Source organism: Nasonia vitripennis, chromosome 3 (assembly GCF_009193385.2).
Source record: "Nasonia vitripennis strain AsymCx chromosome 3, Nvit_psr_1.1, whole genome shotgun sequence".
Classification (NCBI taxonomy): domain Eukaryota; kingdom Metazoa; phylum Arthropoda; class Insecta; order Hymenoptera; family Pteromalidae; genus Nasonia; species Nasonia vitripennis.
In genome coordinates this window covers 3,475,905-3,488,582 of record NC_045759.1, presented here as the reverse complement: position 1 = coordinate 3,488,582, position 12,678 = coordinate 3,475,905, and the positions used below count along the sequence as shown (strand labels likewise).

Sequence of the window (12,678 nt, the reverse complement as noted above, 5' to 3'; positions counted from 1 at the left end):
CGGCCCGCGTTCGCGATACTACGAGCGCGAGCTTCATAAACACATCGATGATATCGAGGCTAGAGGTGCTACTCGTGGTACGCAAGTAGTGGAGTGCCTTGTTAGGTGGAGAAATGTACGTTTGACCGAGGCGTGTAAACATTTCGTAGCAGACGCCGGAGCGACTTGTTCGATCGATGCTTTCTGCTTTATGGTTCGATGAAGTGGGATTTATGGATTTTCGGGCATAGAGCCGCGCGAGAAAGACGTTTTTATCGAGGTGTTTGTTTTGATTGACGGTTATTCGCTGGTTTGACATTGGGGTTTATTGCTGGTACCGGACGAGGTCGCGGACGTTCTATTTTAAGATTCTTAATCTGGTCTGCGATATTATTAATCCGTTGTTTTAATCGTCTACGGATCTCCAATCCATTCTTATTTTAACATTATACGCGTTGTTTTTATTCGTCATCAAGTTCATCAACCCCGTCCCACTCTTCCAAGACCTCACATAATTAAAAACTGACAAAGCGTTCATAAAATAAATAAGAAAAATCCCTATGACGCATATAATCTCTAATTAAAAGCAGCTGCAGAAGCCCGTGCGTGTGTACCAACTACCAAGTGCATTTGATTTATCGAGCGCATTGATTTTGTAACTTTCAAACTAGCTTAATTAAGAAAAGGTCGAGTCTCGCAACAATCTGCCATGTCTGCGCGCACACACACACACACACACACACACACACACACACACACACACACAGGATATTTACATACTCATGTTTGTTTTATACATGCTGTAGTTCTTTACTCGCGCAAAGAATTTCCAATAGACTCGCGTACGTGCTGGTTATTGGATTGAAGTGTTTTCTAATTACAACCTTCTCTTTTTATCATGGTAATGCACTTGAATTTATCTTCGACTGCGATATTTATGACGTTTCATTGCGAACCGTGATACACCGCTCATAATGGGCGAGAATTCATAGTTCTTATACCGATCGCCGTTTTTTTTTATTTCAAGCAACGCAAAAATAATTTATTATTTTCCTGCGCGAATAGATTATCAAAAAACAGCGCTTGTTTTGATGTTGAAAAGCACGAGCCGTCTCGTAAGTTGTGAGTAGAGAGAGTAGAGTAGAGAGAGAGAGAGAGAGAGAGAGAGAGAGAGAAGCATTCCGGTTACACGCTGACTTTTTGCAGTACACGCGGCTGAATTAACAGAGCGAATACGGACGACGCAGTAGGAAATGATTCGCGACGCTTTCGTCGTGCGAGGGAGGATAATTCAAGTGAGCGTAATTAACCCTAGGGCAAACTAAAATTAGCAGTGTAACGATCCTGACGTACTAAATAACCGTTTTATTTCAAAACATTTAATGAAATATCTCTCGAACCGCATCGCGGGGGCTAAATGAATTATATTTGGTTTTGGAAAAAAAGCGTAAGTGCTGTGCGAATCGCGTATGACTCATCGAGTTTGTTTGTTTTTTTTTTCTCGCATCAAACCAGTTTGTGCTTTTCGATGCTCAGTGTATTAAACCCGATTATTAATGCACTTATGTATTTTCTTTTAACGGCCGTAAGCTTATCAAAGCCAATTCAATGCGGTCGCCTTCGTACTTACAGCTTTATTACTTTTCAATTCAGTGCATGAATAACAAATAAGCTCTTGTATTTTCATTATGAGAATCAGTTAAGTAAATGGTTTTGCTTTTTTCAAACGCAAACGAGTCCCCGCGTTACTTATCACCGTTCGGCTTATGCATTCGACTCGACGTTACCATCTCAATTTATCCTCGAAATTCGATAAGCCTTTTATTCCATATACTTATAATCGCACTTGCCTTTAAAAGGCATCACCTACACAACACCATTCCGATCTCTCTGAAGTACGGCAAAAGCCCGAGCCGCAAGCAAAAGCAGAAGAACGGAAATTTACAAAAAAAAACAAAGCAGAAGAAAAGCATAAACGCGTCGCCGTTAATTATAACTCGCGCGCAGTCGCTCAGCGGCGTTATGTCGAAAGTCTGCGGGGGGATCTCCCTTTTGCTCTGTCTCGCGCGCGCGCCCGACGATATAAATTATCGCGCCGATGGAGTCCGTGACGAGAGCGAAGATCAAAGAGACCTTGGATAGGGGAAAGCTCGCGCAACGCGCGATTGAAAACTCGTTTTCCTTTTGCGGCTGAGCTTGCGCCCTCTTTTGTCGCCGGCCGGTTGGATATTTGTTTTTCAAGATGGGGAAGATTTGTATGTATTAGCTCGTGTATTTTTAGACCGGCTTTGCAGTAGTGCAGGGTTGTGTATACCTTCATGCTCTGCTAGACTATACTACTGCTGAAAAATAGCTAATTGTTTTTATTTTCCGGCGCGCAAGCACGAAATGAAATTCGCGAATCAGTTAATGTTTCAGCGATGCACACACTTAATTACTAACGAAGAAAAAACGTTATCCGATGTTTCAGGAGAGTCGCGGCGAAGATGCGCAGAGTTTCCGGGTGAGCTGGCATCATGGAGGCCGTCAGCGGTCCGACGCGACTCAACGGACCGAGCGCAGGAAGCGCTGCAGTACTGAGCTTGCCCAAGAGCAAGGATGTGAATCCGCTGAAAATCGTGGAAAGCCCATCAGCCGAGGACGCGATGAGCAGCGAGAAGAACCAAGCCGACATGGACCCCTACAAGGAGCTGGAACTCTACCTCGCCAAAGTAAACGTAAGTACTTAAAAGTTTCGTTACGCAGATCGACGATTATTCTCGCGCTTTCACGAAAAAATCTGTCGAAATCGCTCTACTTTGGCAATGCCTCATTCCCGCGGTTGCAATGCGAAATTTAACCGAAAGTCGTTCGCTAAATGCGACTCGTTAGCGCAGTATAAGATCGGGCGAACGAAGGAAAATCGACGTAAATTACCCACGGCCGTTCCGCGCATATACTTTCGCTGCGCCGCGCACGCATCGACATGATCATCGCGGTGAAAGGACAGAAACGTATACGCGAAATCGAAAGTGCGCGCCCTTTGCGGGAAATTCCGTTCAATTTATCCCGCAGCAACAACATAATTTCCACTCTATCGCGAAAAAGAAGAAACACGCGAAGCATCCCGCGGTACCACTTGTAAATTTGCATGCAAGCAGCTCCGCTCTTTATTGCGAAATCCCCGGCTGTAAGTACCCGAACGGCAAGCCGAGGTACTCCTACGACTAACCGAGCGTTAAAGACGCGCTGTTCTATACGCTGCAACATAATTTCTCATTACCACTCGGCGTCCCTCTCTCTCTGTATCATCGTGCGCGCGAAGAAGAACGAAGGGAAAGGCTTACGGAGTGGGGGGGAGCTCGTAAAAGGACCCGCGGAGGAGGAGTGCACAGATGATTCATAGACTCTTCCTGGCCGTGGGGTCAGCCGAGTCGCTCGATTAGGTCGATAAGGGCTGGGTTTGCACCAGGCCGCACGTACACAATTAACTTGACGCGCGCGCGCGCCGAGTCTAACGGTATGCGGTGTGTGTTTGTAGCCACAGAGAGCGAATAGTGGTAGGTGCGATTTTCTGATGGGATCGCTTGGTTTTAACCGCGCCGAAGCGCTTGTCCTCGGGATTTTCACCGTCGCTGATTGTAGTAGGGACTATTTATCCCCTTCCTCTTCTGAGATAATCTCTCTGGTACTGTATACGTTCATTAAGCAACGCTTCATTAATATCGCTGTCAAAGCTTATTAAACTCCGCGGCGAGCGTTTATACGGAGAGTTTAATTTGCCGCGCTCGTTGCGAATTTGTCAAAACATTTTAAATCACAAGCGCCGCCGCGTTCCCACAATATAAGCGCTGATCGGTCTCTCCCGAAAATTCCTGAAAAATCCCCGAGATGCCCCCGCGGCACGTCAAAACGACGGCACCTCCGCGGGGCATCAATCATCTCGGCGCTATCGATCCTTGCGTCTCTTTCTCTCTCCGGCGGCTCGCGCTTACACACATACACATACACACATACATGGGGAGAGTATACCGGCCGATGCGTAACCGAGCGTAATAACAAATTGGACGCGACGCGCGCGATCCCGCCCCGAGATTCCGGAACGTGTTTTGCCAAAGCCGACCCATACGTGTGTGTGTACACCATCTTCGAACCTTTTGTCCTCTTTGGCTCTTCTCTCTCGCTCTCTTGTCCGTCATGCGAACTACACACGCGCTTTTTTTCCTGCCTCTTTCTCTTTGTGTCGAGTGAGAGTATAAGGTATATATTGCGGAATGTAAATGCTCGCAGAGATTGTCTCCGCGTGTTTCAGACGCCTCAGCGGCTCTTTATCTCTCTCCGCGCGCGTGCGCACTTTGACACTTTGACTTTTGTTTACGAGCTTGGGAATCGCTTGCGGATCGCCGTCTGTCTGCGAGTAAGTATCGGTAATGTTGAGTAGTATGTAAGTTGAGCAGCTCCTCTCGCTCCTCGGCATTATGTATATGTGGCGAGTAAGAATTGCCCTTTTGCCGAATGACGTTAAAAACAGGAACACTCGACATTTCAATCATACACCCCGATGCTCGCGCGATAATCCGACTGAGAAAAATATCATTCGTTTTTGCAAAATGTTTGCTCTCACGCTCTCGCAGCCGAAAAACCTTATCAGACCCCCTCTCGCGACTTCATCCAATTTCACGCTCAAAGTGCACTTGCGCGCGCGCGCAGTTGTCTAATATCTCGGCCTCGTTTTCGGCCTGTCAAAATTGCGCAAAAGGAGCACGACGAGAAGTCGCCCCCCTGGCTCGGCCGTACGCAGCAGCGACAGGACCGGTTCCCTCCTCGCCAAATCCGATCCTGCTACCGATCGGCCATACCGATCTCTAAAGGGGTTATTGTGTCCGGCCGCCGGACTGTAATAGATCTAGCTACGTGGATGAGTGATTTCGGCGAGGAATGAGTTCACTCTTTTATGCACGAGTATATAGGAGAGATGGATTCTAATTGGAGTGTCAGTCCCGTGCTTGCGGTGAAATTGAAAAGATACGCTCTGGAATTCGGCTCTAACGCGCTAAATTAAACGGGTCTGTCCGATCTCTTCGTGGTCTTATTAATTCGGCATTTGCTCGAAACGACGCGTAGAAAGTTTAGATAGGCTCGGCCATTGGGATAATTGGTTAATCTCGCGAAAACGCCGTTGGGATATAAGGTATACGATAAAATTAAAAGCGAAGGCGTTGATGGTACGAGCTTTACAAATTGCACAGCGTCAGGCTTCGCGAATACGAAACTAGTGTATAATATGAACTCTTTGTCGATATATTAAACGCGCGGATAGAGAGCTGTGCATCTCGCTGACAAGCGAACTTTCATTAGTATAACTGGCTCTGGAGAGAGAACTTTTCACTTCGATAAGGCCTAATCTATTCTTACGAGACGGCATATACGCTTTCATAATTTTGTATTAAGATGAGATAGTGCGCCGTAACAAGTCACGGGGTATTAGCATAGGAGGATAAACGTTGAATTAACCGCCGGATAGAGAGAGAGAGAGAGAGAGAGAGAGAGAGAGAGAGAGAGAGAGAGAGAGAGAGAGAGCTTACTGCGAACTGGATTCGAATACTCGCGACTAGTCGTGCGTTATCTATCGTGCTCTGTAGTGAAAATTGAAAATTCGATAGCGCGCCTTGCAATTTACCGAGTCTATCGCTATGCACTGCTACCTTGAAGCAGTTAGCCGATAAAATTTGATTGAGAAATTGGCGGTTTTCGATGAAAACTAGTTATTCCTGCATATAAAGCCTCTCGGAATTAAGTCGTCGCTCGTGCATCAAAATTTAGAAGACGTCTTATCTACCCAACTGAATATAACGTATCAATTCAGGTGAGACTCCTAATCTCCGGCACTTATCACCTCGCACATTCGTGTTTGTACAACAAACAAATAGTCCCGGTTATCTGTACCCGAGCGTCTACGGAAGTGACTCCAAAAAATTCCCCGAGGAAAAAAAAAATTTTTCTCTTCAGCCTCCAGGAACACACAGCAGCAACTATATCGTCGTAGACTCGCTCTCGGCTCACGCCTTCCCTCGAATCCGCGTAAGACCGCATACCGTCCACGGTCGTTCCACTGACTCGCGATACCGCAGCTCTTACATGCGTGTGTGTATGTGCGGCTACTGGCTCAACAGCCTGGAATTTTCTTACTTAGACGCAAGAGCGACGGCGACGACTCGTTGTTGTCGAGAAAGAGACGCGAGTTGAATGAATGGAAGCAGATGTCGTGGATCGGATCGGTGTGTGTGTGTGTGTGTTGGTGAACTATTTTCTCGCTGAAACGCCGCGAGAGAGGTTATTGTTCGCGTTGATTAACACTGGTAGCATGTGCAGGAAATTTGTTATTTACTGCTTCCGAGAAGCAAACTGAAATTTATGGCGGTGGTGGTTGCACTTTGGAATAGTTTGATCGTTACGCTATACACAGCCGCAGCTCTTTCTTCAGTTCGCGCGTTGAGTTTAAGTATCAATTGTGCATGAGTAATACAAAGTCAAAGGCTCGATAGCTAACGATGTCCTAACGGCTCGGTATGCGCGAGTTCGATAGTTTACGCTTCTGTGTGGGTTTCAACAGTATCGACATTGATTCAGCACAATGAAGGGCTTATCCGACGCGTAATTAGCAGATAAAAAAAATCGTTCGACTGCCAATTAAAACACACTCCGAAGCAAATGCAATGACGCACGCTCTTATAAAGACATAAATCGAAAGCGTAACATTTTTATTATCCAATCCGAGTCATTAACCTCGAAACAGCTCCTCTGCTCTTGTATTTACATAACAATGTACGTCCCCACTTCGACACTGAACATCCCGATCGATTAATTCCTCGAACAGCGCAGAGCCGCAAAATAATATAACCACGCCTGCGCGCGTCAGCATCACGTACCGCAAACAAACACGAAATTCCTCTAATCAAATAGACCGACTCATCGATGAAACGCCAAGAGAGCATCGCACTCGCGTCATCAGCTGCGCCGCTCTCGCAGCTGCATCGCCTCTATGCATTCGTACGTCGATGAAGAAGAAAAAAAACATAGAGTGCCAGCTGTGCAACTCGAAGAAAGAAGGAGAGAGAGAGAGAGAGAGAGAGAGAGAGAGAGAGAGAGAGAGAGAGAGAGAGAGGAGAGTAAAGTTCGCTCACGCGAGCGCGAGATCGTGTCATCTGCATCGTCTCTGGTTCCGGACTGGCTGTGCGAACTTGTCTTGTCTCATCTTTGTCATTCCGTCATTTCTGATCCGCGACGTAGACTCGGGCATATGATGTCTCTGCTCTTCTCCCACGTTCGAGAAGAGCCGAGGGTTTCGTGGGTATGGAGACTTTTTTTGTAGAGGTTTTTTTTCTCGACGCGTAAAAACTTGCTGAATTATTCATTTCTTCTTGCGCTCGGTTGACACTTTATTTGTATGTATTGGATACCGGGTATCGGAAATCGTGACCGTTCTTGATTCGACGCCACATTTATTATGATTGAGATTCGAGTATCGGTCGATTTGACATGCAATTTATACGAGATTTTTTCACGCTGTTACAAGCTCGAGTGCTATAATGTATTTTATATGTAACACGCAAAGTTCAAGGCCATGAGGACGGCTAAAACTCGCCGCAAAATATTGAAAGTTTCTCCGCTGTTGGCAAAATCCTCACGTAAAACTAAAAACTCTCACTCCCGTGTGTATTGACGCAAAAAGCGCACGCTCAGTCATAACACAATATCGTCGCCGGCGACTCGTCGATGTTTTTTTTGCGTCGCGTGAAAAAAAAACGCGTATCCGTGGAGTTAGGCCAAGGTTTTCGAGTCTCTCGGTACACGCGGGATGTGCTCGCTCGCGCGATGGCTTCTGTAATGGCTGCGCCGCCGAGGGATTCGTTCGTGGAAGAGGAAACGCCTTGAATATTAAGTTCCCGGAAGCGCAATTAAAGCCGGCGGCGATGCGCGCAGGAAAAAGCCCGAGGAAAAGAAGGAAAATCGTGCAGCACTCAGTATCGAGAATTTTGATTTGCTTTTGTTATTTGCTGGAGCTTTTTTACGATCCGCCGATTAAAAAAATTCTGTATAAAAATGCGCGAAAAATAATTAAACGCAGCGCGCGCCAATTGAAACCGTAAATCGATCAGCGAGAGAGAATCCCCGAGATGTAAAAATAAAGAAGTCGCATCGAATTGAATCTTTAATCGAGGATTTTTCAACAGCACTAATTGTCTTATTCGTCATCACGAGCACGGACGCCGCGGCGGCAGCAAATAAAACGTGCGATCCGATATCGAGAATTTCTATTAGTCATTTGTCAAAGTCAAAAGGCTGTGTGCGCGGGCGAGCTCTCAGCTCTCGAGCTTTTGAGTTATGAAGGTCGCTGCCGATTCGAGTTCTCTCTTTGCGGCACATACGCTGTATACGTACACCTACGTCGTACATCAGCGGGACCGCCGCCGTGGGCTGTAGCCTCTAAATATAGTTCACCGTTAATCGCTCGCCGCAGGTAAAACAGAATTGGGATAGGTCAGAGATAAATGGACGCGAGAGAGAGAGAGAGAGAGAGAGAGAGAGAGACTCGAGCTTCGCAAACGCATTTGCGTCTCTTTCTTCTTGCGGGGGATAAAAAGGCGCCTTTACGATCGAGCAAAACCCAGTGATATTTTCTGCGAACTCGATTTTTGTTTTCACTCTTACTCTCTCGTCGGAGTCGATCTCGAAGAACTGCTCGTTTTTCGCTGGGAAAGCCTCGTGAAAGATGCGCGCACCGGTTGTGAGTAATTGTTTCATTTGCTGAATGCATAATTGTTTCTCCGCTGCGTTTCTGCGCGGAGATGATTGGTGAGTCTACGTTTGCGCTTTTGTTTGCGCTTCATTTCGTTTTCGGTATATTAATGCGTGAATCGCGCGTAAATCACCGCGGGAAATTTGAATGATTGCGCACGGGCTGAGCAGAGAGATCGATAGAAATTCAGCGGAATGTTAATTAAAAAACAAACTAAATTAATAAATCGCATGGTCGGGGTCGTAAATAACGCCGAAAGTGCCTCCTTTCAATACGTCAGCGATGCAAATACCTTACGTAAGATCGGTATCGGCTGCTCGACTTTCGAGCGAGAAAAAGCTTCGGGGTAGGCGTTTCTTCGGCCGTCGTCTTTTATAATCATCGGTTCCCTTCCTGGATTCCATCTCTCGCTCGTATTTTCACTGCCGCTGCTGCGCAGAACCGCTACGATCCGATCGGCGTCGGCGGCGTCGTCAATTAAGCCGCCTGTCGTGTACCGCGCGCAATCCCTTGATTTTGATTTAAGCTACAATGCGTACGGTGTGCGCAATGCAGTTTATAATGCAAATCGCTGAAAAATATATCCCCGAGATCGCGGATAAGTGGGTGCGCACTTTTAAAATCCATCGAAAAAATTCAATTTTTAAAGATAAAATCGGCCATGTAATCGGCGGCGATCGCGGCGGAGAATCATAACCGTGCGCGTGCGCGCAACTCTCGAAATATCGGAATCTCGTCGAGAAAGAAATCCATTTTTCCCAAGCGCTCAGCGCATACCAGCCCCGTTATGTCGGCTTTAAAAGCCTCGCGGCTGCGTGTTGCGATTTCCGATCGCGATACCGATCTCCGAATACGCGGCCAAGCTTGCCGAGCGCGAAATAGCCGCTTAAGCTTTTCCACAGGTGTGTTTCAGAAGTCCAATGTCAGCGAGCGTCTAGTTGCTTTCTCCGCTGCGACTCTTATTTATACGTCAGTCGATGCTCGGCAGATATTCGTTGTTTTTGGTATAGAGTGCTGCCGGTGGCGTTTAGTTCGTATTTTTGAGCTGGAATTTGGCAGGAATTGGTTTTTGCATACATGAATGCATGTTTGGAATAAATTATACGGCGAGTAATATTTGAGTGATTTCGTGACAGTTGAATTTTATCGAGAGCGAATAAGTCAACTTTCGAATGCCGCCCGCGCACTCATGAAAGTTAAATATTACCAATCCACTGTAGCCGAAGGAGTGATGAAAATCCACACATGTTAAAAAAAATTGTTTCATAATAATGCAGTTGGTTTAAATAGTTATATGCGAGCATAATATACAGGACTCATCAAACATCGAGTTCGGGAACATATTGCATTAAACACAGACATTACCTGCAAAATCAACTCCCCGACATAATGTAACTGCTAGCCATCGGTTATTCGCATATTTTTTCTCATATTTCTTACATTCCTACGCATCTCTGCAGGCTCGTTGCAAAAAGAGGATTAATTGATAGACGTGTTTCATCATCATCAATATCTAAAGTAATCAGCGCTCTTTCTTTATGGGCCTTCTACACTGGCATCAAGCGACAAGAGAGTTGAAATTGCAAAAATATAATAACAATTAACTATATTATAGTTGGCAATAGCCTGGTGTCTTCAAATCGTCTCCACACAACCGATACTCGCACCGTCAACTTCAATCCAAACCTCTTGGCAGTCGCGCCAGCCAACAATTATGAAAGCCCCTTAAACTTATAACCGCTCCGATAAAACTCTCATACCCCCGGCGGCAACAGCATTCGCTTACGGATTACGCCGCCTGCGCGCTCGCTTCACGGATGAATATTAATTGTTTGTTAAAAATAATTTACGACGCGTCCTTCGCAATACTCTCCTCGTGGTCGTTTTTTTCTTTTTTTCACCGCCGTGCACCACAGCATTGAACAGAGAAACATCGAGCGGATGAAGACACCGCGGCGGAGCTGCACAGCAATTAAGACGCCCTGGCATCCTTGAGAATAATATCTGCGCTCCGTCAACGTCGCCGTGGCGATTCGCCGGTGTTCTAATCCCCCCGGAGACTACGGTATAGCTGGCGGGAACGAGCTCTGATCTGCAGATTCTTGGCTTCTGAGCTGGCGATCTTTGTGCAAGACTCCGGGGTATATGGACTTTGTTGATCTTGACATGAATTCCATTTAACGTAATTTTTTTTTTTTTTAAGATGAATCGGTTCAACTAATTTTTTTGTGAAAATACCGTCGAGTTAAAATCAAGCCGAGTTTCGCGGTCAATGGTAGCCAAGCAGCCGCTGAACGCCGAGCCTCGGGGTCATCACACATAAGAGTGCATAATAATCAGAACGGAACGTGCTCTCGCGGTGCGAGCGAGAACAGAGGCGCCTCTATTTTTCCCTCGAAGGCGGCTGCTCTCCGCCCGGCGATTACGTTTCCGATGACTGTATGATACTCGGATTTTTTTTCAAAGCCACAGGGTCTCGACTCTCCGGTTACGAGCTTATTGAACGACCTTCTTTCCCCTTTGAAAACTCGAGAACTCTTATATCCGATTCAGTCTCAATATTTCTTTCAAAGCTTTTTCTTTCCAGCTGAAAATCAAATTAAAATCAAATTCCATTCACCCACCCCGTCTCCCCTCATTACGCATTCATTCATTCGCCCGCGACAACAACAACAACTGCGAAGGGTTGCTGCCTACAAACACAATGCCTTACATTTCCAGCGCAGCGGCGTCAGCGTTTCTCTCTCAAATGCACCGCCTTCAGCACAGAGAAAGAGAGAGAGAGAGAGAGAGAGAGAGAGAGAGAGAGAGAGAGAGAGAGAGAGAGAGAGAGAGAGAGGGAGGGAGAGCGAAGCGCGCCGCAGCCGGATGTCATTCCGTATTCCATATAGCCTTTCCTCTACACTACTGCTGCTGCTGCTCGCGTGGCGCATTTCTAAGCCTTCGCTTTGCATCCAAGAGAGAGAGAGAGAGAGAGAGAGAGAGAGAGATTTTATCGCGGGGAAGAGAGGGACGGCCGGGCGGCGGATGGACAATATGCGCGGGCGCGCGTACACCTCAGCTGATTTATTCCACGCCCCCCTGCAGGCGACTCGGTGCTTCTGCCGCGCACAACAACTCGCTCACCTGTTGCGCTCGTGCGTGCGGCTTCTGCGCGTCGGCCGAGAGAGTCAGAGGAAAACCCGATGATACGCCGAGTGAGCTGGATTTTGGGCGGGGTTTCGTTTATTTTCAACCCGTGGGTGGGATAGCGTCGGGTTATCTCGACACCTTCCGTCCGAGTTTAATCAATCTCTGCATGCGCTTAAAATGCATTGATCGTCCCACGAAAGCGCGTCACGTAGGCAACCGGTGTGTCGTCCTTATCGCGGAGCTTCGAGTCCTCTCGAAGCGTGAGAGATACGCGTGCTCGATAAACACCTTCGCGCTATGCTTCTCCCGAGTCCCGTTCGACATCAAAAGAATAAATGTTTATTTATATTTTCTCCTCGTTTTCTATTGTACGCACATCCGAATACGAGCTTTTCTGGGTGATGAAATCGAGTTCCTTCCGCTGCCTCCGTGCGATAAGACATATCGCTCGGCTATTTTTCACTCCAAATATCATCATCGCGCGCCAGATAGACACGTTCGCCTCGAAAGTCGTTCATTCGGTATAGAAAATGCTCGAAACGTGTTTACCCAACGAGCAAAAAAACTCACCGAATAAATCTCCGGGAATCATTATAAATCAGCGTGAAGCAACTTAATGAATCAAAAATAAGAAATCCCCCGTGCGCATAATTCATTCTTACAAAACGCGCGCGTGCGCGAACTCGAAAAGCCGCAGAGCCCAGCCATAATTCTTTCGGCGACTCCGCGGAAATTCGATCCGGACAATGGTGAGGGAGAGACTCGATCGAGAAACCGTATCAACCTCG

At 46.8% G+C, this 12,678-nt stretch overlaps 1 protein-coding gene across 2 annotated transcripts in view; it reads left to right on the top strand.

Moving 5' to 3' along the window:
- Positions 1 to 12,678, top strand: part of LOC100123284 (stAR-related lipid transfer protein 13) — a 227,147-nt gene that overhangs the window by 21,391 nt on the left and 193,078 nt on the right. For both annotated transcript variants that reach the window (XM_031926169.2, XM_031926167.2), the window contains exon 2: positions 2,450 to 2,696. In XM_031926169.2, the coding sequence (XP_031782029.1) occupies positions 2,496 to 2,696 (201 nt within the window). In that variant the 5' untranslated portion in view covers positions 2,450 to 2,495. The remainder of the gene's footprint in view (positions 1 to 2,449; positions 2,697 to 12,678) is intronic.